This window comes from Dreissena polymorpha, chromosome 1 (genome assembly GCF_020536995.1).
Source record: "Dreissena polymorpha isolate Duluth1 chromosome 1, UMN_Dpol_1.0, whole genome shotgun sequence".
NCBI classification, from domain to species: Eukaryota; Metazoa; Mollusca; class Bivalvia; order Myida; family Dreissenidae; genus Dreissena; species Dreissena polymorpha.
This window is the reverse complement of record NC_068355.1, coordinates 27,427,635-27,451,267: the sequence shown is the minus strand read 5'-3', so window position 1 is coordinate 27,451,267 and position 23,633 is coordinate 27,427,635. Positions and strand designations below refer to the sequence as shown.

Here is a 23,633-nt window from a genome sequence, read left to right as displayed (position 1 = left end):
TGAAATTGGTCAAACTGGGTAAATACCATAGGTAACAGTTGACATAAATCATTATTAAGTTGTGTCTGGTTTTTTGGCTGAAAATAAGCCTTTAAGCCATACGTTTGTTTTGTTTATTCCTTATATATGACAAAAATATCCCTTGAATAGAAGGAACAAACAGCCACATTTTTTTATTCAATGTCATTTTTATAAAACTTATTTGACGGCTGGACATAGGTTCAGGTTATGACACTCAATAGTGCTCCACCACTACATCTACCATCTACAGTGTGACTACGTTAACTGGCCATTAACGTTCATACTTTGTTGTTTATTTCTTTTCATAGTCATATCATACTGTAAATAGTTTATTTTAATGTTGTAAATAAATTGATTTATTGATCACGTTTATTTGTATCTGGTTCTGGAGGGGTTATTGCGCTGGGTTATCACAGCTTCTGTAACCCTGACCGTTACAATTGCTCATGACTGGCAGATGACCCCTATTGATTTTCAGGTCACTAGGTCAAAGGTTAAGGTCACAGTGACTCGAAATAGTAAAATGGTTTCCGGATGATAACTCAAGACTTCTAACGCCTAGGATCATGAAACTTCATAGGTACATTGATCATGACTGGCAGATGACCCCTATAAATTTTCAGGTCACTAGGTCAAAGGTCAAGGTCACAGTGACTCAAAACAGTAAAATGGTTTCCTGATGATAACTTAAGAATTATTAGGCCTAGGATCATGAAACTTCATAGGTACATTGATCATGGCTGGCAAATGACCCCTATTGATTTTCAGGTCACTAGGTCAAAGGTCAAGATCACAGTGACAAAAAACGTATTCACACAATGGCTGCCACTACAACTGACATCCCATATGGGGGCATGCATGTTTTACAAACAGCCCTTGTTGTAATTTTATATAAGTTGACTGACAGAAAACATACATTATTCTATCAAAGCTGGAGAATACATGTAGTGAAGCTTTTGCTGCCTTTGAGACGGCTCTTGTTAAGGTGATATATACTGGTATCATGTTTTGGAATACATGTTTTGAAATAGATGTCTTGTTTTGTTTCTAGGGGTCATACCGTTGCCAGTTCAAGCTTAGAGGACCATGTTCCCCAAATCCAATGTGGCCCTATATCTCAACAGGTGAGTCTTTTCTCATGCATAATGTGGTGTATACTTAGCAATTAGGTTCTGGATACGATCACCCCCCTGGGAGTATTTAAATTGATACTGTACAGCCATTATTGATTCTTGATCTGTAATATTTGTGGATATTTGTAGATCTGCTCAAAAATGAAATAAAATTATCAAAAAACATTATGTCTAAAACCTATATGATCCAGAATTCGTTGTCCAGGAATTTCTGTTACATCTCAAAATGTTTGGTGTCCAGGATTTTCACAACATGATACTTAAAATAAAATGATGTGAATATTTGTATTGAAATAAGACGGTTGTACTGTGAAATTGTCAAATTCATATTTAAGATGTGTACCCTTATATTATGATGTTTTGTTTTCCCTGAATTTGGAGATGTAACATGGACTCGATGGAATTTTATGCCTTTAATTTTGGAAATAGATGAACAGTTCTAATGAGATTCATTCCTTTCTTGAATTACCAACAACTTCATGTTCCTAGCATAGATTTTCCACTCCAAAGTGCCATGACATTAAAATATGTGCAATTTTAATCGAAGATGTAACTGGACACAAAAATTGAACATTTATTCAATAAAAAACATTAAAATAATCAAAAGTTTTTCCTTTCTTTGATTCCAAATGAAAGACTAGTTACTTAGAAACATTTAAAACGATAGCAGTTCATAATTCTTGATTATAAATGACAATTCTGACATGTTTTTAGAAATCAGAGACTAACATTGGACGACAAAATGACTCTCGTTATCTCGATGTCAAAGAAATCAGACAAATTGCGAAGAGATAACCGAAGTTTATCCTATTTTCACCTTTTCATGTATGTAGTTTAATGCTGATTGAAAGAAATGCTGAAAGCTCCTATATTTCAGCATTAATTCCAACCTGCATTAAACAATGTTAACTAATTGGTTAGCTAATTGGTTAGTTAATTGGTTCACTTTTCAAAATAAAAAACTAAGCACATTACAGAACTTAAAAGGGGCTAAACACCTTCAAAAATTAAACCACAAATCTGATTTTATATCAATATATGAATGACAAGGAATATTAAACTATATTCAGTGCATATTGACTAATCAGATAAACGGATTTTAACTTGCAGGGTAATAAAAAAATAATAGCTTTTAAGGAGACAGATAGTAATTAACATATTATTTATTCTGAGATTTTCACAGACTAAAACAACAGCAAACTCTAAACTGCAAACATGGTATTTCTCCCTCTCTCTCTGCTTCACTTGTCTTCCTTGTAACCTGGAAATATAGGATGAGTTACATATTTTTAAAATTCAAAACAAGAAGTCAAAATAAAGTCAAAGACGGGGGAAATGCTTCAAAATCTGAGAAAACAAATGTATGTAGGTAAAGGTTTTGTTTATTATAGTGTCACCCCTATTAAAAGGGTAAGTCAGTCTGGCTTATGAGACACTTCCAACTGATTATACCAAGTACCTCCCAACTTCTATCACTAGGCAAGATGCCAGACGGATTTCAGTCACTAACCATTAATTTAACTAGCTCGCGGCTCAGGAACTGGCCATTTTATAATAAGTCCCAAAAGAAACATTTCCTGGACAAACGCTCCCTCTTGGGCTCGAACCTTCAACCTCCCGGTCCCAAGGCGGACACCTTAACCATTAGGCCACAGTACATTTACAATGTACATGTCACAGTTGATGCATACTTAATGTAACATTAAATACTTCAACTTACTTTCAAATCTGTAAAGTAGCCGACGACCTAGCTTGGACACTTTAGGTGGTTCCAACTTTCTCTGGATATCTGATTCAAGGATGGTATGCCTTATTTCATTCATAACCCATGCATTATCTTTATATTTCTTGAAGAATATGACCCACGGCCATTCATCCACCTAAAATGTAATACATGTTTAGTTGTTAACTATTGAGTTAAAGTTGCTGCTTATATAGTAAAACAAAAGCTTCTATACTATTGTTACTTATAACAAGTAAGGTGTTTCTAGCTTTAAAACAAATGCTTGCTTGATTCAATGGCATGTTTAGCTGCTTCCTATTAAATGCTCACTTCAGTACTTAAGTGTCGTTTATGGTTTGGAACAAGAAATTGTCTCATTAAAAAAACACCTTTATTTGAAATTCTGAATTATCTCCAAAAATCAAATTATAAATTTATTAAATATATACATGTATACAAACATATTAAAAGTTTGCCAGACATTGATTTCAAATTTCAAAGACAGTTCAATATAGTTTCAAACTAGAAAGAAAATGAATTCTTAAAAATAACTGTGAATGACATTAACCCTTTGCAGCATATACCCATCTTTTATGTTACTACTCAATTTAAAAAAAACAGTTCCAATGGTACACATTTCATAGACATAACAAATTTTGTTTTGCATACCACTATATAGATTATACCAGTATAAAGATTAGTAGTGAATAGCATGAAACAAGATCAGCCGGCTGATTCATGCTATCCACACATGGCATTTTCAATTTCATTTTATACTGCAAAGGGTTGAAGTACTTGAAAACAATGGAACAGAAACAATAAACTGGACTAACGATTAACCCCAACAAAATGATTACTCACTACACCAGGAAGAAAACTTCTACCATGTTTGATCAATATGTAATCTCCAGCACAAATCCTATGGTAATGATTTAATACAATATTTATATCTATCACCTTAGTCTATTATTTTTTATTAAGACAAGTACCTTTTCAAACACTCATTAGTTTCTACATGTATCACAGTGATCATTTATACATGAACATACATTTCCTGGGTAAGGGTATTCCAATATTGAGTGTATAGTAACTGCTTACTACAATGCTTAAATTAGGGGAAGAGAGAGAGAGAGACCTGCAAGTTGTCTTGAATTTAAAAACTGGGAAAAAATATATCAGATTAAAATAAACTTCTTAAAGCATAATAAATCTAGTATATAAATGTACCTGATTATCTGTTCAGTATTGGAGCTTGGTGGTTGTCTGGTCACATCATTGAACTTCTTTACAGTTTCATCACTGGGTAACATCTCGACATAGTTACTGGCTGACTGCTTGGTCTGCTTGCTCGCCAACTGCTCGAGTTGGTCACTATCAGAATGCTCTGTCTGGTTTCTGACTGACTGCTCTGACTGGTTGCTGGATGACTGCTCAGTCCAATTCCACAGAGACTGCTCAAGCTCCCTATGGTATAACACATACTTATAAATACATACCTAATAACTTTTTGAATGTTTATGTTTTAAACCAATGTGTATGTATGGTAGAACCACAAACACAGGTAAGTGGAAAGCATCCCACACAGAAGTTCTTACCCCGACTTGGACTCTAACCCACACTGTCAGAGCCCGAGATGATATCTACCATAACCTAAATAACATAACTTAAATATTGTAGCTTTGGTGAAACTAACTATTGAGTATCCGGTTCGAGATCCGGTCGGGTCGAACTTCTTTCCGGCAATGAAAATATGTCACTCACCTACAATTCTTAGATTATGTGAGTATGAAGTCAGCGATATGGAAAGAAGTGGTGTAAGTACTGGTGTGAGAAAGCCAGGAAAGCATGGTAGATGCACTGACCGCCATGATATGACCGAAGCTGTTAAAAAGCGACGTAAACCCCATCACTCGTCACAACACTATTCTATTTTCTTAATTAGAATAGTATTAAAATGATGTACCTGAATGAAGTCATCTGGTCACTGGCTATGTGCTCTGTCTGGTCACTGGCTGGCTGCTTGGTCGGGTCATTGGCTGTCTGGTCACTGGATGGCTGCTCGGTTTGGTCAATGGCCGACTTCTTGGTCTGCTTACACAGAGACTGTTCGAGCTCCCTGTCGTAAAACACATACTTATACATACATAAAACTTATGAACACTGAATATGTCTATGTTTATTTGTTTTGAACCAATGTGTATGTATGGTAGGACCACAAACGTACATCAGGTACTAGTGTCCAGTTACATCTCTTGGCACAGACATCAGGAAAAACATGTGTTTGTTAAATTCAGATAAAAGAAAAAGCATTGCTGATCAATGTATGAACTTACCTGCACTGCAACCATTTAAAGTACTTATAACACTTTGATGCACATACAACTATTACTTGTGCACATTGAAGATGTAATTTTGACACCAAAACAAAAAAGTCCCTGTAACAAAGACACAACTCATTGCATCAATGTTACATCTTAGAAAGCAAACTCAATTAGAACAGTGTATAGTTAATTTATTGTATGAAATAAATAGGGAAACAACTCAGGATGGAATGGATTAAAAATGTCATGATGATTTTCTTCCCAACAATTAAATGATCAGAAATTGCCTTCTGATAAGACATGGCATGTAACTAGGACACGACGGGTTTCCCAATTAATTGTAGTCCAAGTTACATCCTTTATGTCGAAAATGTAGTCCACGTTACATCTTTTGTTCAAACACTGTATTTGGTTAAACATAACAATTTAAAACATGGAACAGGGTAATCTCTAATTTGTTTCCATCCAGGCACAAGTATGTGGGAAAATATAAGTCGTAGCAGACAACAAAGACGACTAAATGCATTTTCATTCCTAAGATGTAACTTGGACACGACGTCTATTTTGAACATCGCCATTGAATCTTGCAGTTCTGTCGTCCTTTATTCATTTGCATTTTATTTTCGTACCAAAGTCAAATCATAATTCTATTCGAATTACTTTAAAACAATAAAACGATACCTAAGGCATGTCGTTTCACAAAAAAACTCGGATGTTTAAGGCTAGGTTAGGTTATTTCAGACGTAACTCTCTTCACTTACCGAACTCGTGTCGAAGATTCGGCCATGTTGTCAGCTTTTGTGTACACAAATTCGTTGAATGCGTTCTACGTCATCAAATTATGTGTGCAGTTATTTTCCGGCGCCTTTGCGCAACCGATATGTGAAAGTAAACAGCGTTATCGTAAAAAAAATGATTTTTCGAGACGTAACATTTTGGACACAAAAGGTCGCCCGATTTTATTTTTAGAAATAGCGGAAATGTAACGTTACCCCCCAAATTGATTTATTCTGATGATGATTGTAGGTATTTTGAAGGCAACACCGTACCATTGTAAGCACTGATTAGACACAGACTTAAGTGTAAAACTTATATCTCTAAAGACGTAACAAATTGGACTCGAAAATTACGTCTCGAAGGACCAATTTAAAAATCTATTTTTCTTTTAAATGGTTTACAGAGGCTCTTCTATTTTGTAAGCATGCTTTAGGGGTTCCATCTGTTTATTGATTATTTACTTTGTTCAAGACGTAACTCGGCATAAAGATGCAACATTAGACGCGATTTATGCACTATCAAAAAAAATCTAAAAAAATGTCCACATTTTCACCACATTATGTGGATTTTCCCCTGATCGTGGAAAGCTGTAATTACATTTACCAGTGATGATATTCGCCAGTTTAATGCACTTATCCATGAAATAAGAAACTACATGCACAAACAGCAGGAAGTTAAGGTAAAATGTGATTCTTTGAGATGTAACAGAAATTCCTGGACAGTGAATTCTGGATCATATTAATTATTATTTAATCCAGTAATTTAGGATGTACCAAATATTTCTGATTTAACAAATCCATAAAATATCATGTCATAAACATGTACTTTGTTTTTTGATATTTAACATTGTTGCATTTTTAATGAATATATAATTAAACAGTTTTTTTTAAATACTTGTAAAGCAATGAATTTGACTAACAAAAATACTAAACTTTTGCTTCAATGTTTAAAGGTCTAGTTGTCTTGCTTACAACAAGAGTGCCCAAAATTTGATCATGATCAAGGAAGAAAGAAAGCCACAGGATAAGACCCAATAAGAACAAATAGCTGCTTCAGCATCAATAGCCTATCCATTACAAGGCTTTCAAATGTAATATTGTTGTGACATAGTAGACATGTTGTCTTCCTAGCGACTGGGAGGTCAGGCTTGGATCCTCACTCTTGAAGCATTCTTATAAGGAGTCCTCCAAAGACATAAAGTAATCCTTCTAGCCAGAAAACAGGCTCAAAAGTGTCTCCATAAACCTTTGGTTGTTTTAGAATCGTGCTTAATAAATTGGATTAAATGAAATGTGTAGTAATTGTTAATACTTATATTGATACACACACCTTTGGTGAATTATTTGTTTATTGACTGGTTAATTACAACTTTTCACATGCTTTATAATGATGTTATACCATATATACTTGATAAACGGACGGGAAAATCTACCTCTGATTTTAATTTAAATGTTGTGTACCACCCTCAAATTAAACTTTACCTATTTCAAATATGTGCAAGTATTTAATTTGTAATGCAAAGATACAACTATTTATGAACATTTACATTTTTGCAAATTTCAGTTTTTTCAATATGGTAAGTTGGGTAAAGTATTTAAAGCACTCTTCCTATGAGGTTGGTCTTAAATCTCACCTCTATGCTCAAATGTATTCCTTTGTAGCTCTTCAATTATTTGACAACGCGGCAATCAACATGGTTCCATTCCAGGAATACCTCGCAGAGCTAATGAACAGAGCCAGTGCGTAGAACATGATTTTTAAGAGGAATAGGAACCTAGGCCCAATATCAACCTGGTTCCAATCTCGCGAAGATGTCCACCGGCCGCCCCCTAGCACAAGCCTCGTTAGCCCCAAGGTGTTGTCATGATGCCCCTGGACAACAGCTCTTGTTGGGCTCTTCCCAATAGCAGTAGATCAACATGGCATATCAGGTGGGAACGTCAATTTACAATTATTAACCCCTCACAATCCAAGATTGTCATTAGCGTTTGAAACAAGCGATTATCATATAAAACTTAGCAATTTGGTTAGGGTCTAGCAGGCTTGTATGTGAAACAACCCATTGCTGTTCATAGTAATACTAGTAATAGTGATTGGTATGAGAGATAAAGAAAGTAAGGTCAGGTTCCATAATGATTTGAAACAAAGAATTCGATTTGCAACCAATTACTAATGACAACCCTTGGTATATTGGAGTCACTCTGTCAGTTGGTTGGTAGGTCAGGGGATTTTTTTAAAATTTATAATAGTTTGTCTCATCACCATAAAGTGTAGATGGTGTTCTCACAGATAAAGGTTTTGATTGGCCAAGCTATGCTTTGTGCCCAATATAAAGTAACATACCCTGTATCATATCGAAGAGTGGCAGTTTGAAACTGCATAACTAATATTCTGAAACCAATATACTCCTCAAAGTAAGTTTGCGTGGGTTGGTTTGCAAGGGTATATTTGAATCAATCTGTCGGTCGGTATGTATGCCTGCCACATTGTACATGTGTACTTTGTGTCGCGTAGTTTTCCGCCTTTTAACATGAATATTTATTTATACGTTGTTTATACCATGTAAAAGTTCAAGGCATTGTTTTCATATGTTGTAATATTCTATTAGTTTTGTGCCCTTAAATTTAGACAAACCTTGGTTCAGAAACATCTTTGTAAATTTATGTGTACTCGTGTCCTGAACTGATCATTTAGTTTTTTTCATATCAACATGAAACTTTCTTTGTATGTTGTTCATTCTACCTGGAAGTGCAAGACTTACATTTTGTCTATGTCACACTACTTGTTGCAAGGTAATGTGCCCTTGAACTAAAGCACATGATTCAAATAATTAATATGATGCTTTTTGTCTTTGCATGTGATTATTGTAAAGTACCGGTAGCTAATGACAACATTTTTTAAATTTATAGTACTAATACTCAAGTTTTACATCTTCTAGAGTTGTTAAATGGCGTCATAAGGTCGCCGTGGTGTAATAGATATGGTGTCCGCCTAGCAACTGGGAGGTCACGGGTTCGATCCCCACTGTGGAAGTGTTCTTTAGATCTCCCCAAAAGACACCAAGTACTGGTTCTAGGCCCAGGAAACGGACTCGAGAGCGTTTATATAAGCCTAAGGCTTTCGATGCAATCGAGCTAAAGTAAATAGGTTTAAACTAAATGGCGTCATGGAAATAAACATGATGACGTCATGCAGTGTAGCTAATTTTGCCTTGCTATAAGTTTGATACTGTTAAATGAAACATGTACTGGGTAACATAAATTTGTTTCAGGGCTTCATACTGAATCTGAACGATGTGATACAGAGTAGTGAATACTAGTATATATTTGGTTTACGCTACACTCTTTGACCGTACGTGATACATAAGAAGCCATGTAAACGTAGATTATTTTCTTTCACAGCATGATGCCCCAAACCAGCGCTTCATATTTAGCTACCAGCAGTATCCATGCAACCAAACCTTGATCACTCAGCAACAGATAAATCAGCAGCAGGGATGGAGTTAGCCGTTTCAACGTCTGCTCAGTATGGTTTGTTTTAATATTGTGTAGTGGAGTTTAGAACGTTACTTGTAATTATGTCCCCCACTATAGTAGTGGGGGACATATTGTTTTTGCCCTGTCTGTTGGTTGGTTGGTCTGTTGGTTGGTTGGTCTGTTTGCGCCAACTTTAACATTTTGCAATAACTTTTGCTATATTGAATATAGCAACTTGATATTTGGCATGCATGTGTATCTCATGGAGCTGCACATTTTGAGAGGTGAAAGGTCAAGGTCATCCTTCAAGGTCAGAGGTCAAATATATTTGGCCAAAATCGCTCATTTTATTAATACTTTTGCAATATTGAAGATAGCAACTTGATATTTTGCATGCATGTGTATCTCATGGAGCTGCACATTTTGAGTGGTGAAAGGTCAAGGTCATCCTTCAAGGTCAAATATATGTGGCCCAAATCGCTTATTTTATGAATACTTTTGCAATATTGAAGATAGCAACTTGATATTTGGCATGCATGTGTATCTCATGGAGCTGCAAATTTTGAGTGGTGAAATGTCAAGGTCAAGGTCATCCTTCAAGGTCAAACGTCATATAGGGGGACATTGTGTTTCACAAACTCATCTTGTTTTGAATGTTGTATCTGCCTAATGTAATCCCTCTCTTCATTCATTTAAGAAACAACGATATATTGATAAAGTTACTAAGAAAACAATATATACAAAACATATAATTGCAAATTTTATAAAGCAGTATATATCATATATATATTGTATTGCATAATGCATCGAAAACACTAATGCATATGCTTGAAAACTAATAAATTAGTAGTGCAACAACAAAAATATGAATTCTTTAAAACTTTAATTTAATCAGAAAAAAATCATTAAAGGGACCTTTTCACAGATTTTGGCATGTATTGAAGTTTGTCAATAAATGCTTCAAATTAATACATGTACACATTGGAACTAAAAAGCTCCCACTCTTCTGTCTAGGTTTCCTCTCAGAGCCAGTCGGCTTGCTGTGTTGCTTAGCCAATCCACTACTTATGTCGCAGCACAATATCTCATCTGGATCCATTCCACTGCTGGCGCAACAGCAGGTCTGTTCTCTGTACAGAGCCGTTTCTATGACGATGAAGTCCTACAACTCGCCCAGTACTTGCTTTTGCGTCAGGGTCAGGTTCAAGGCCTCATGGGCTTTGGTGGTCTGGGCAAGATGGGAATGTTAGACAGGTAAGATGGCACATGGTCCGTTTAAATTAAGATCTTGGTGCAAACTTTTTGTCTTCAATATTTAAATAACACAATGATTATTAAATTAACTGTTTGCCTTGGTCCATTAAACACGATGTTGACCTGTATAACTTGTTGTTGCATGACATTGTAAAATATCACAATACAAATAGTAGATAAACTTTTTTTATACTAAACTTTTTTTATACATTTGATTTAATTTATATTTATTTCTCTAGACACAAACATAAACGCCCATAAAACAAATCTTGCAAAAATGTAAGCCATTGCAGCATAATATCAAATTAAAATTATTATAATCCATTGCAGTAACAGAGATATAGATCTAAATAGATATTGATCTCAGATATAAATTCACTTGCACAAGTTTTGGCCTCCACAGCTAATTATCAACCTAAAGTTTCATATTTTCATATTTCACTTACGTAAATATATTGGAAAAAAGGCATTATATCAGATAATTTTAATGGCAATTCATATTTTACTCCCTGATTTAAATTTCTGTTCTTAAAAAAAAATCATCAATTCATGTTTTTACAATTGCACATTTTACACCAATGTTTGAAGGTCTTAGTCATTAACATGTTGTAGTGTCCTTGTACCTGATTACTTACTCATCAAGACACATAGGGAAAAAATGGAGTCACTAAGGCACTTTCTATTTTGAATTTAATCCCTTATTGAAAACGTGAATATTGTGTTATACGTTATCAAGAACAAACCTTTGTCCTCTGTAGAATATTGTTTATGGTTTTGGGAATTCGTTATTGTAATACTTTATTTTTATTAGAAATTATTACAATATAATGAGAAACATATTATTAAAGTACACTTTTGTATGATTAAACAATTATTTGACGGTCACAAAAGTCTGTTTCCCTCATTCGAAATTACTTTGACAGTTTTTTTAAACATTGGTTTAGTAAAGGTCAAAATGACGTAGGTCAAAAGTTCATCGAAATATTATATTCTTTAAAAAGCCATTGACTGGCCACTTCAAAACCTGACATGTTGGACAAGTGTTGGATGAAGACTATCCAATATTGATGTATTTTACATGTACTTTTTGTAAAGGGACAAAATTATCAAAGTTGGATTACTTTTTATGCGTGTTTTTATTCAAGAATTTTGAAATCAAAATGTTTTGTGTTTTTTTTTTTGTTAAATCAAATGCGTATTTATGCTTTTTTACTTATGTTATGCTGAGCTTTAGTTATATTGTGTTGCTTTATGCTTTTACCCTCACTTATGGCAAATCATATTGTATCGCAAAATGCATAAATGTAGCACAACTTTTATGATTGCATTATGCAATGATGGACGTTACCAGCCTAGCTAATTCAGTTTGTAAAGTGCTGGACTAAACAACTGAAAATGACAGGTTTGACCTTTAGCCAAGCCATATAACATCGGCTGTGATTAGTCATGAAATTATTGCCACGGTCATTCATCTCGTACCTCTGATTTGCGAAAGGCAGTTATCAGTTATTAAGGTCAACCAGAATATAACCAGAATACCCCCCCCCCCAAAAAAAAAGGGGGTGAGTATGTTAACTGATGGCATTTATATGACTGAAATACTGTTTAAAACAGCGGCAAATGCAAATAAAGAATTATATAACTCAATATTATACTAATATATTGTAGTACATATATATTGTATGGTATTGCAATATGCATATAATGTAATGAAAAACAAAATTAGTTATTCCATTGTATTTTGTGTCCCCATAATTCAACAAACAACAAATCCGAGTTGTTTGTATGTTAATGGTGAAAACATTCAATCATAAAAGCTCTGTGAAAACGTATAGGAACAATGTGTATAATATCATGTACACCTGGATATAAAATGGAAGGCGCATTATGTTATGCATTTGTTTAACCACTAATTTTGTTGTTGTGAGATATAGAGATAAAGTTATTTATTTTTTTAAATGCTGTTTTTGCAAGATTGCGCATTGCAGCAACAACAACAGTTAAGAAAATAGCAACAGCATAATAGACAGACACAGCAGCAATGGCCACAGCACCAACAATAGCAGTAACAGATGATGGCTTAGCTTCATCAGCAACAGCAGAAGCAACAAGATCTTACGTCCATGGACCATTTAGATGTCACTTTAGAAATTCAGAAGATCTTTATGAAAGAAGTAAGTTGTTGTAAAGTCAATATTTAGTGTAGTTTAACCCCATTTATTGTCTCCTACCGGTTTCACCGGAGGGGACTTATGGATAGCGCTCTGTGTGTCCGTCAGTCCGTGAGTCTGTCACACTTTTCTGGATCCTGCGATAACGTTTAAAGTTCTTAATATTTTTTTTATGAAACTTGAAACATGGATAGATGGCAATATGGACACTATGTACGTCATTTTGTTCCTACGTCAAAAATTCTGGTTGCTATGGCAACAACACAAAAAAATATTCTGACAATGGTGGAGCCGGTAGGGGACATATATTGCTTGGCAGTTGTCTTGTTAAGCATGTTTTCAATGAAGTTGAAAAATCCTGGTTACTAGATTGGGATATTACAGGCAGGACTTAGCAGTCGTGCATGGAGACCTAGCGTGATATTGTATTTGGGGCTAGTCGGGTCAATTTCAAGGTCACTGTTACTGAAACTAGAAAAATTTTGCGCTAAGCTTCCTCAGTTTGGAAGGAGATGTTGCGCTTAAATTTTGTGTTGGTAGCTTGTATGCAAATCTAGCTTAGGTTGCCCAATGATTGAAAGTAAATTTATAAATAAAATGTTGAAAGCATGGGATCAAACTAGGGACACCTTGCTTGCAAGGCAGGCACCATGTCCATTCTACCTTACCACCAAACACATGTTTATTTTAGATTACCTTACTTGCATTTGCAGTCATATGCTAGCCTCCATAGGAGAAAGAAATGTTATGACAATAAAGAAAAGGCCAAACTTTAACAATTGTTAAATTAACGTTTAACATTAACAATGTGTTAACTACTGTACAGGTTTGAATAGCCGATATGTTAATGCATGGGATTGTTTATCTCTAAGATCCCAGTTTTGAATAGCTTTGAAGGCTTTGTGATTTTCTTTTTTGTTCTTTTTTAGCTCAGCTGTTTTCGGAGAAAACCCGAGGTATTGTCATAGCCAGCTTATTGTCTTCCGTTCGCCGGCATCGTGCTAAAACCTTGACATTTTGCTCTAAAATCAAAGTGCTTCCACCTACAACTTTGAAACTTCATATGTAGATGCTCTTTGATGAGTTCTACAGGCTTTATTTTGAGGTCACCAGGTCAAAGTTAATGTGACCTCTAAAAAACAAATTCTGACAAGCTTTCATTTATTCAAAACTGCACCCACAGCCAAGCATTGGCACCTGTTATGCAGTGCTCTTGTTTAATACTTTTCTATGCCCCCGAAGGAGTGCATATAGTGATCACACTGTCCATCCGTCTGTCTGTCCGTCACAATTTTCGTTTAGGTTTCGAAAAATGCTCATAACTTCTATATTGCTTGTTATGTAACATTCATATTTGGTATGCATGTGTATATGAACAAGGCCTTTCCATAGGCACACACATGTTTACCCCTTTGACGTTGACCTTGTACTTAGGATCCGTATTTAGGTTTCAAAAAATGCGTTTAGGTTTCGAAGAAATGCTCATAACTTCTATCAAAGCGTTTATCTGGGCATATGTCATCCTATGGAGACAGCTCTTGTTTTTATTATTCCATACACTGAATGTTTTGCTTTTCAATAACATATTCAAAGAATTGATTTAAACAATTATGAACAAGTTCCTTTTTAATTACAGTTTCATCTTTTGAAGCTTACAAAATGACTGCACAACATCACATCAGGAAAAAAATTTACATGTCCTTTTAAATATTGTTTATATGTTCACTGTAACTGAATTGCCTATGGAACACGAAAATATTAATGAACATATACCTTTAAATATTATTCTGTCATTAATAGTAAACGAGGTAACATCTGAACATTGCATCTATGACTACAATGAGGAAGTGAAAAGGGAGGAGACAAAGAAATACAAAGAAATTTTTAACAGCTTTACTTAAAATTGGTATATATGTGTTTTTAGTTCAAACCTTATTAACAAAGTTTTCAGTTGAATGAAGAATGTTTTTGTTGAGAGAAACCTCAATATCTGTGAAAGATATGAGACTTTGCATGTTTAATGCAGTAAAAATATATTAATAAAAGCAATGGTTTTCGTTCAACATCGTCAGCCAAACAGTGTCAGTTACTTTCCTTGACAAATGAAAATGTGTGTAGAATATCTACACATGCGCCATCATAAAATATCAACAAAACTCAATTAGTGATGAAGATGCACAAATTATGAAGCTGGATGACGCTTTATTCCAATCATACTTATGGAGAAAAAAAATGTTTGACATTTGAACACACACTTTAATGATGTCACAATACACATGTTTAAGAAGTTTAAGCTTTGCTTGCGTATTCAAATAAAAAGAAAGTTTGTTGCTTTTGATGATTGATTAAATACTTGTTGTTAATCATAGTTTTAGAAACTCGTGAACTTGTTTTTTTCTATCACCAAAATCATCAAATATTGTTTATTTAAGCTTGGTTGCATGGAATGACTACACAATTTCTAGTAATTTTCCAACTCCAAATTTAATTGCTAGAAGATTGGTTTTGATGATATCTGTTTATTTAAGCTCGCTTACATGTATGTGAAAGCCTATGAATCTCTGAGACACTCGAGTCTGTTTACTGGGTGGAACCATAACATCGGCCCTGTACATTTGTCCAAAAAATGATTGTATTTTCTCTTAAACTATTTGTTCCTTTTCTCAACTGACTTTTTTCCAGTAAACATGGATTGCATGGCATTGAGTTTGGTTTGGAAGCAGTTACTATCGCAGAACTCGAGCCAGCAAAGGTCATTCTCACAGGAATCCAGTATCTCCATGGTGCAGGACCCACAGTCTATGAACGTTGTGTGAGTTTGCAAGACAAACGCAGGCTATTGTTATGGCCCAACATACAGAGGAGGGTGGAGTCATATAGATTTCCCTTTGTTTCGCCATATGTCATTCTTGTTGTCTTAATTTTTGTCTCGAGCTTAACTTAAAAAAGGATACTAATTCTGCAGTTGATAAAACTCTCCAAACATATAAACCAGCTGTTGAACTTGCGCTCTTTGATCTTTGTGTTTTGTTTCTTTTGAGGTTAATGGAGTTTCAAGACAAAAGTGGAATGTTGGGTCATTCGTGACCATGGTTTAAAACCTTGTTCCTACTTCATTTAGGACGTAAGAGTTTTCTCAGAAATTCTTTTGATAATATGTAATATTGTTTCTTACAGCAAAAATTATCTTTTTCCGAAAATCCATCCAAAATTGCCAAATTGATGGTTTGACTTTAATGTATTTAGAATAAAGAGGTAAACAAAGACACAAACATTTAAATATCTATAATTTAATCTTATTATTCTCCTAAACTATGTATTATTAGCTCGGCTGTTTTCGGAGAATCCGAGGTATTGTCATAGCCAGCTCGTTGTGTCCGCCGTCGTGTCGTCTGCCGTTCAGGTCGTGCTAAAACCTTGACATTTTGTCAATCTTTGAACATTGGCTCTAAAATCAAAGTCTTCAATCTACAACTTTGAAACTTCATATGTAGATGCACCTTGATGAGTTCAGCGATTTTCCTTGTCCAATTGGGAAAAGTACCTGTACCGGTCCAATTGGGAAAAATTGAGTCGTGAAAACCTCAAAATTGGGAAAAATCGAGTCGTGAAATCCTTAAATTGGGAAAATCGCGTCGTGAAATTTGGGTCTTATTGAATACATCATAAAGTTCAAACTAAATTGAACATACCCATTAAAATAATCATTTGCAGGCATGCCTTAATGACCATTTCTTAAAGTAATAAAGTTGATATAAATAACAAAATATTATATAGAAGACACAAAATCAATTACTAGTTGTTTTAATCGCTTATAAAGCAATGTCTCTCGCTTTCATATTTATGTCCCCCACTATAGTAGTGGGGGACATATTGTTTTTGCCCTGTTGGTCTGTTGGTCCGTTGGTCTGTCTGTCTGTTTGCGCCAACTTTAACATTTTGCAATAACTTTTGCTACATTGAAGATAGCAACTTCATATTTGGCATGCATGTGTATCTCATGAAGCTGCACATTTTGAGTGGTGAAAGGTCAAGGTCATCCTTCAAGGTCAGAGGTCAAATATATGTGGCCAAAATCGCTCATTTTATGAATACTTTTGCAATATTGAAGATAGCAACTTGATATTTGGCATGCATGTGTATCTCATGAAGCTGCACATTTTGAGTGGTGAAAGGTCAAGGTCATCCTTCAAGGTCAGAGGTCAAATATATGTGGCCAAAATAGCTTATTTTAGGAATACTTTTGCAATATTAAAGATAGCAACTTGATATTTGGCATGCATGTGCATCTCATGGAGCTGCACATTTTGAGTGGTGAAAGGTCAAGGTCATCCTTCAAGGTCAGAGGTCAAATAAATGTGGCCGAAATCGCTTATTTTATGAATACTTTTGCAATATTGAATATAGCAACTTGATATTTGGCATGCATGTGTATCTCATGGAGCTGCACATTTTGAGTGGTGAAAGGTCAAGGTCATCCTTCACAAGGTCAAGGTCATCCTACAAGGTCCAACGTCATATAGGGGGACATTGTGTTTCACAAACACATCTTGTTTTGAAAATTTCAACAATCTTTGATGTTTGATCATCACTCAGTTGCTGGCATCCCTCTCTGCACAGCATCATTAGAGCTGTCAATGTGTCCTGTGATAGATGGTTCCGATTGGTCGTGCAAAGATTGTTCATTAGACTGAACAACCTTTCCACAGAGGCAGTGCTGGAGGGCATATCAAACTACGATAAGGTTTCAAACCGCCGTCAAACAGTACGCTGGCTGCCTGACAAAAGAACCGCAAACAGTAACGACTCTATTGATTGAACGCGCTGAATAATAAAACCAGATATTAATCGAGCGCGTGGTTACACACAACTATACGATTTCCTTTGTTCGCTCGCCGAAAGTTGGGTTTTGTTACGAAACTTTCGATCATTTTGAGAAAAAATTCGGACGCCGATTGGGATTTTTTCAGATGCCGATTGGGAATTTGGAAATTTTTGCTTGATTGGGAAAGTACCGTTTACCGGTACTTTATAAAGAAGGAGGAAAATCGCTGGAGTTCTACATGCCACACCCATTTTTGGGTCACTACGTCAAAGGTCAAGGTCACTGTGACCTAAAAAAAATAATCTGACAAGCTTTCATTTATTCAAAACTGCACCCGCAGCCGAGCGTGGCACCCTTTATGCGGTGCTCTTGTTATTTATTACCAGTTATAGCCTTATAACAAGGGATACCACGCTATGGCAGAACTTTTCATAATCTCCTGCTTTTATTGGTAACAAAACAAAAAGATAAACTGAAATTTGCAATAACGTGTCTTCCTTTCTTTCAGACGCCAATTGAAAAATATCCAAACCGTCCAATCAGAAAGACAGTCTGTTGCAGCAGTTATTCAAACCTAGGATGCTTAGTGATAAACATAAATAAACACATGCTAGTCCCTAAGTGCCTGCATTGGCTGTTTTAAAGCCTTGCTGTCCATTCTGAACACTTAAATGGAAGCTCTCACCTTAGAATTTTGGGATAGGTCGAAACCCAGTGGCATGGTGCAGACTAACATCGCAGAATGACAAAGAAGTACAAGCCTGTGACCAGCAATAAACTAATGTGGCCAGCTATGTTGTGTCATGTGACCAGCCAAGCTGTGTGTAAAGAGAAAACTATAGTTCATGTCTTGTGGGATTTATGACGCTTTAAGTGATTTGCTATTATATGTTTTTGTGATATATATAGTTAATTATAATCAAGTGAAGATTACTTGTTTAAAGTGATTATGTAAAGTATTATTTTAAGTTCAAAAGAGTGCAAGCCTGTGTTGCTACTTTGTCTGTATTCGAAAGTTTGATCCAGATGTTGGTAAAACATAGAACATAAACATATTTTTTATTACATTGATTTAAAACTTAAGCAAAGTTGTTTAACTAATATTGTTAACTTGAATAAATTTTCAAACATTTATCGGCTTTTTTCATGAAATAAGACAAACTACAGTATTGTTTTTTCCAGTAATATAGTAAGACGTGCCAGTTAAAAGAAATGGTTAAGAAAGATTCATGGACGCTTCTATTTTGATTTGCCTGTCTTTGTGTCTGTATACAATACAATCAGTTTGCGCATTATAGTCACTTTTTAAACAAGAATCTTGAGTACATGTAGTGTCAGAAAATTGTAAAAGAAAAATATTAATAAATTAAGGACAAAATTATTTTATCTTCCGTAAATTGTCAATTTTTGTATTGAAAACCGGTAATTAGTTACAATTTTTAATAATTGTATAAAAGCTGTATGCATTTTCAAAAAGCTGATAATAGACGCAAAACCTAAATTATCATCATTTGATGGAAGATTATTTGAATTAAATGAAATTTGGAAGATTATCTTAATTTGAATTGTAATGGTTTGTTTAATGATTAGAAAATATCTATAATTAAGTGGAATGCTTTTAATTTTTTTAAACTTAAGATTTTAATTTTTCTTTTAGTAAGCATGCATCAAGATGACGTAACTTGTTAGTGTTTAATGTTCATTGTTAGTTTTGATCTTTGTATTGGGACACAATACTTCATGATGCTTTGTATAAACTGTGCATACTCGTATAAAAAATTAAATTTTCAAGTGAGTAAATGAGTGAATAATTTGACCAAGTCAATATATATTTACATTGTGCCATTGTGGATATTAAGCAAAACAAATCATTTGCTGGTGTCAATTGTAAAAAAAAAATCAATTTGATCAATTAACTGTTTTATGTTATAATTTTGATGTACATCTTTTAGATGCAAGGCAATAGAAAGAACCTAAATGACAAATAAAAACACTTGTATACCATACTTTTTATCTGTCCAATAATAATTTAAGCAAATGCTTGAAAAAATATTTAATTAAAAATATTAATACTGGAAAATTTGAAATCAATTACATACAAGGGAGAGCAATGTGATGTGGTTTAAATTTTCAATTACTGCAATTGTTAATAAATGTTTTATTATTACTTTAGATACAATTGAATTCTCATTGCACCACAAACACTTGTTTATGTGTTGTAACAGAATTTATATGTAATCAAATTTATTTTAAAAAAATATAAAATTTAATGACAATACAGTGTTGATTTTTTTGTAATTCTTACTTTTATTATCACATGTTCTGAAAAAAATGTCACTTTGAGATATATTTTATACTATAACTATGATATAATACTTGCTTATTATTCTATGCTTGATATATGGCTGATATTTAATTGTGATAGTTTACCAGTTGAGTTACAGTATTCTTCACGTTGACCTCTCCACATTAACCAAGAGTGCAATCACAAAAGCAAGTTTCAATAAATCTCTCGATTTAAAACTGCAACAAATGTCAGACTTTCCAAAAAATGTGCTTTTTTTATTCAAGTTGTTTGAATGGCTGTTTTTGTTCTGTTGTTAATTAATTCAAATAGGTTTTAATATTTAAACTACATGTCATATTTCAATCATATCATATTGATTGTAACATAGAAAACAAAATAAACCTTTTTGATTAATTTGTGTGTATGTTAAGTAAAAGTAAATGCCATTTTAAAATCATGTCTTCATTTGTTCGTCTTACTCAAAAGTGACCTTTTGCAGTGGAAAGGCTCTATTGCATAAAATGAACTTTATCGAAAAAGCCCCAAGGCATTTTTTGATTGCTTGTGTACCACATACTTATCAGGGATTTCTTAATTGACTACATGATTTTTTACACACCAGTTTGACCTTCGTTGATATTTTCTAAATTGTGACCTTATTGTTAAGAGTATTTTACTAGTACATGTTGAAGTATTTCTGTTAAGTGTAACCGAATATTTGATAAAATTATTTAAACATGTTTAACTGTCTTTGTAATTAAATTGAATATTTTCTATAGTAGTTCATTCAATTACCATAGTGTTTTGTTGAGCCAAATCACATTATATGAATCATGGTTTAGGGTCAACCACTACTATAATCAGTGGTTTATTTGTAGAGGGATATAATCATGTGTTTGTATATTTGTGTACTTGATAAACCAAGTTTGTTGTTCCAATGTTGCTAAGGTATATATCTATCCCTGAAGTTGTCATATTATTGTACCTTGACTCTGTGTTGCTATCACAATTAAAAAAAAATCAAATTCGTTTTCCGACTTCTATATAACTTCATTATTTTAAACAAGAAATATCTTTTTCAAAGATATACGACGTTGATGTTAATTGTTTTTGTTGGTTTTAAAGGATCGTCATGAAAATAAGATCAAGTTATGACTCATGTCAGGGATGTTTTTTTCTGAACAATTCTCAGTCGGATGATATGCATATAAGTTTAAATGAGGACGAACATACATATAATAATATCAGAGACCCTACTCCGATACTTGTGAAAACAAGCTTGGAGATAAAGATGTGGTGTGTCACTCTACTTATAAATCGCCTGGTCAACCACACGACATGAGCGCTCCAGATATAAAGTACAAGGAATATCTATAAAAAGACGTTAATTGCAAACATACGATTTCAAAACAGACAATTTTATATAATTAGACGTAGTTAAATTAAAAACTAAATAATGCTCAACGTGCACCACATGTTTATCTTGTATCCGTCGTAAATCTATTATTTAGTTAACTGTATTTTTTTATTGCATACACTGTTTATAAAGTTTATACGATTTATTATGGTATATATCGCGATGTGTTCACATATATATTGGATTATATAATTTAAGAGTAGTGTCACTGTGTCTATTTACTGAATAAATAAAATATTTATCAAGCACTCGTTTAATCAGATATGAACAGCTCACACGTGTGATTAGATAATTACACAATTTTCCTTATCTCATGATACTATTCTATTTCGGTATTTGTTCTCACAGTGCAATTTAACGATAGGTTGTCAATTATTTCTTTCCATAGAAGTCATGTTATTTTATATCTTGAACGCCTAAAAATGCACACTCAACTGGGATACAAACGAATTCTGTTAGTATATCAGTCCGCGGTCACACTTTTATTCCGTTAAAAATCATGAGAATCATTTATTACAGAGCTTTCATATTACATATGGTGGTCGGTATTTATGTGTTGATTTGTGTTTAGTAGGTCAATAGTGACGGCTTTGCCATATCAATATATGTGTCAGAGATTGATTTATCGAAGAAAAAAACGCTTGCAACTCTTTATTGCATATGAACAACGGAAGATATGCGTTATCAATCAACAAATAGCTCGTTACCAAGCATTATGACGTCTATATACGCCCCACCCCTTTTAGGGGGCATTGGGTAGACATGATATGTCACCCTTGAGAGGATTTTGATAAATATGCTGGTCTATCGTATTGATACCCTTAGAACATTATTTTCTTACCACCTCCAGGATCTATTCAGTCCACCCGACCCCCCCCCCCCCCCCCCCCGATAACTAAAAGCGGCTTTGTTATATTGTAGGGTCTTATTTTTTCGCTACTTTTCTGCTTTCTAAACGAGGAGGCACTTAACTATCTCTAGGTACAAACTACTTTTTACTGTTATATGCACTTGTGTCTCATGAATATTCACAAGTCGACAAAAAGTTGTTTTAGTTCTTTACCTCAGTTTTCATGACGATATATAACCCCGTGGATTTCGATCTTTTTTTAGACCGAATGCAAATTAGCGAGAGAAAAAATATTTCACTAAGTAGCGAATACTTACTATTCTAAAACTGCAATTTTCTTTAAGCATTAATGCTTGTGCGTAAAGCGTCGTCCCATATAAGCCTGTTCAGGCTAACCTGTGACGACACTTTACACAAATGCATTAAACCCCGTTTTCCCAGAACGAGGTTCATAACTGCTCCGCTCCTACAAAAATTCACTCAATGTTTATCGTTATATTTTTCTTTAAAATTAAAATCCAAAATAACAAGTTAAAGGTTTGAATATCTTCGTACTTGAACAGAATTCGCATCTGTATTCAGTTTATTTTTCAATTGACAAGTTAACAGATGTTCGTTTTTATTTACAAAACAAAACAACAAAATTTCACTTTATTTAGAAACAATGCTATATTTTTTGGAATTCCGTCATATAACTACAATGTATTGCAGTATATAGATATTCCTTTCACCTGATTTCGGACCCGCGTCATGTGGATGAACAAATCGTCATGGTTACCACTGGATAATGTTCCGGTGTCGTTATACATGTAATAAATGCCTTTTCCCAAGCTGTCAGCAAAACTACAAACGATTCAAAGATTTATCTTGATTGATTGATTATCATAAAAAGTGCTATTTTTGTTTGTTTAAGAGCTTTATCTGTTTGTTTAAATATAATGTCTGCTTTCTCAATTAAATCTACATTGTTTTTTTTTGCCGTCTGAACGATCTGTGATTAAAGCCAATTAAGAGGAAAACCAAGTATTAAGTCTTATATTTAGTACTTGTTAAACTGTTGGTACATGTACATGCGTTGTCAGTCAAGACCATTACTTTTAGAAGGTGATTGTGTATGACAAATGCACACGGAAGTGCGGTGCTTCTGTTACCGGTGGCGCTTTTGGGGTACCCGGACGAGCAAGATGGTTCCGTCGTCCTTTTCGTATGCACTCCGAACGGATATCGCGTCCTGTCTCGCATCTGACGGCACTATCTCCCGGATATGACAAACGGTCCTGAACTCACAGACCGCATGTGACCTCATTTAACCAATGAAAACGTATATTCTGTTTTCACGATACGATAAAAATGCCAACGAAAATAAAATAAACATTAA

General features: G+C 34.3%; 2 protein-coding genes across 10 annotated transcripts in view; one reads left to right on the top strand and one right to left on the bottom strand.

Annotated features, from left to right (window-relative positions):
- Window positions 1-19,042, top strand: part of LOC127864952 (uncharacterized) — a 29,924-nt gene extending 10,882 nt beyond the window's left edge. For 3 of the 9 annotated variants that reach the window (XR_008042347.1, XR_008042341.1, XR_008042346.1), the window contains 7 exons: window positions 1,073-1,145; window positions 7,684-7,906; window positions 9,377-9,500; window positions 10,466-10,705; window positions 12,694-12,879; window positions 14,677-14,782; window positions 15,559-15,689. Coding sequence is in view for 1 of the 9 variants with exons in the window: in XM_052404845.1 (XP_052260805.1) it covers window positions 9,424-9,500; window positions 10,466-10,705; window positions 18,210-18,279 (387 nt within the window). In the remaining 8 variants the exon portion in view is untranslated. Of the gene's footprint in view, window positions 1-1,072; window positions 1,146-7,667; window positions 7,907-9,376; window positions 9,501-10,465; window positions 10,706-12,679; window positions 12,880-14,676; window positions 14,783-15,558; window positions 15,690-18,209 lie in introns of those variants that run through there. The other 6 variants (XR_008042348.1, XR_008042345.1, XR_008042343.1 and 3 more) reach the window with 6 other exon arrangements.
- Window positions 2,302-6,020, bottom strand: LOC127864945 (uncharacterized). Its single transcript, XM_052404836.1, has 6 exons — window positions 5,960-6,020; window positions 4,841-4,993; window positions 4,105-4,341; window positions 3,739-3,796; window positions 2,875-3,034; window positions 2,302-2,415 (listed from the first exon to the last, which is right to left on the bottom strand). Exons 1-6 carry the CDS (start codon window positions 5,983-5,985, stop codon window positions 2,396-2,398), a joined length of 654 nt encoding a protein of 217 aa, XP_052260796.1. The 5' UTR covers window positions 5,986-6,020; the 3' UTR covers window positions 2,302-2,395.
- Window positions 19,043-23,633: the final 4,591 nt, after the last annotated feature.

Excerpts from the sequence above, each read along its gene's own strand:
- LOC127864945 (XM_052404836.1), bottom strand. The coding sequence starts at position 5,985 with ATGGCCGAATCTTCGACACGAGTTCG. Across the intron at positions 3,797-4,104 it reads AATACTGAACAGATAATCAG|GATTTGTGCTGGAGATTACA; the intron begins GTACATTTATAT and ends TCATTACCATAG. Across the intron at positions 3,035-3,738 it reads GAAGTTTTCTTCCTGGTGTA|GTGGATGAATGGCCGTGGGT; the intron begins GTGAGTAATCAT and ends ATTACATTTTAG.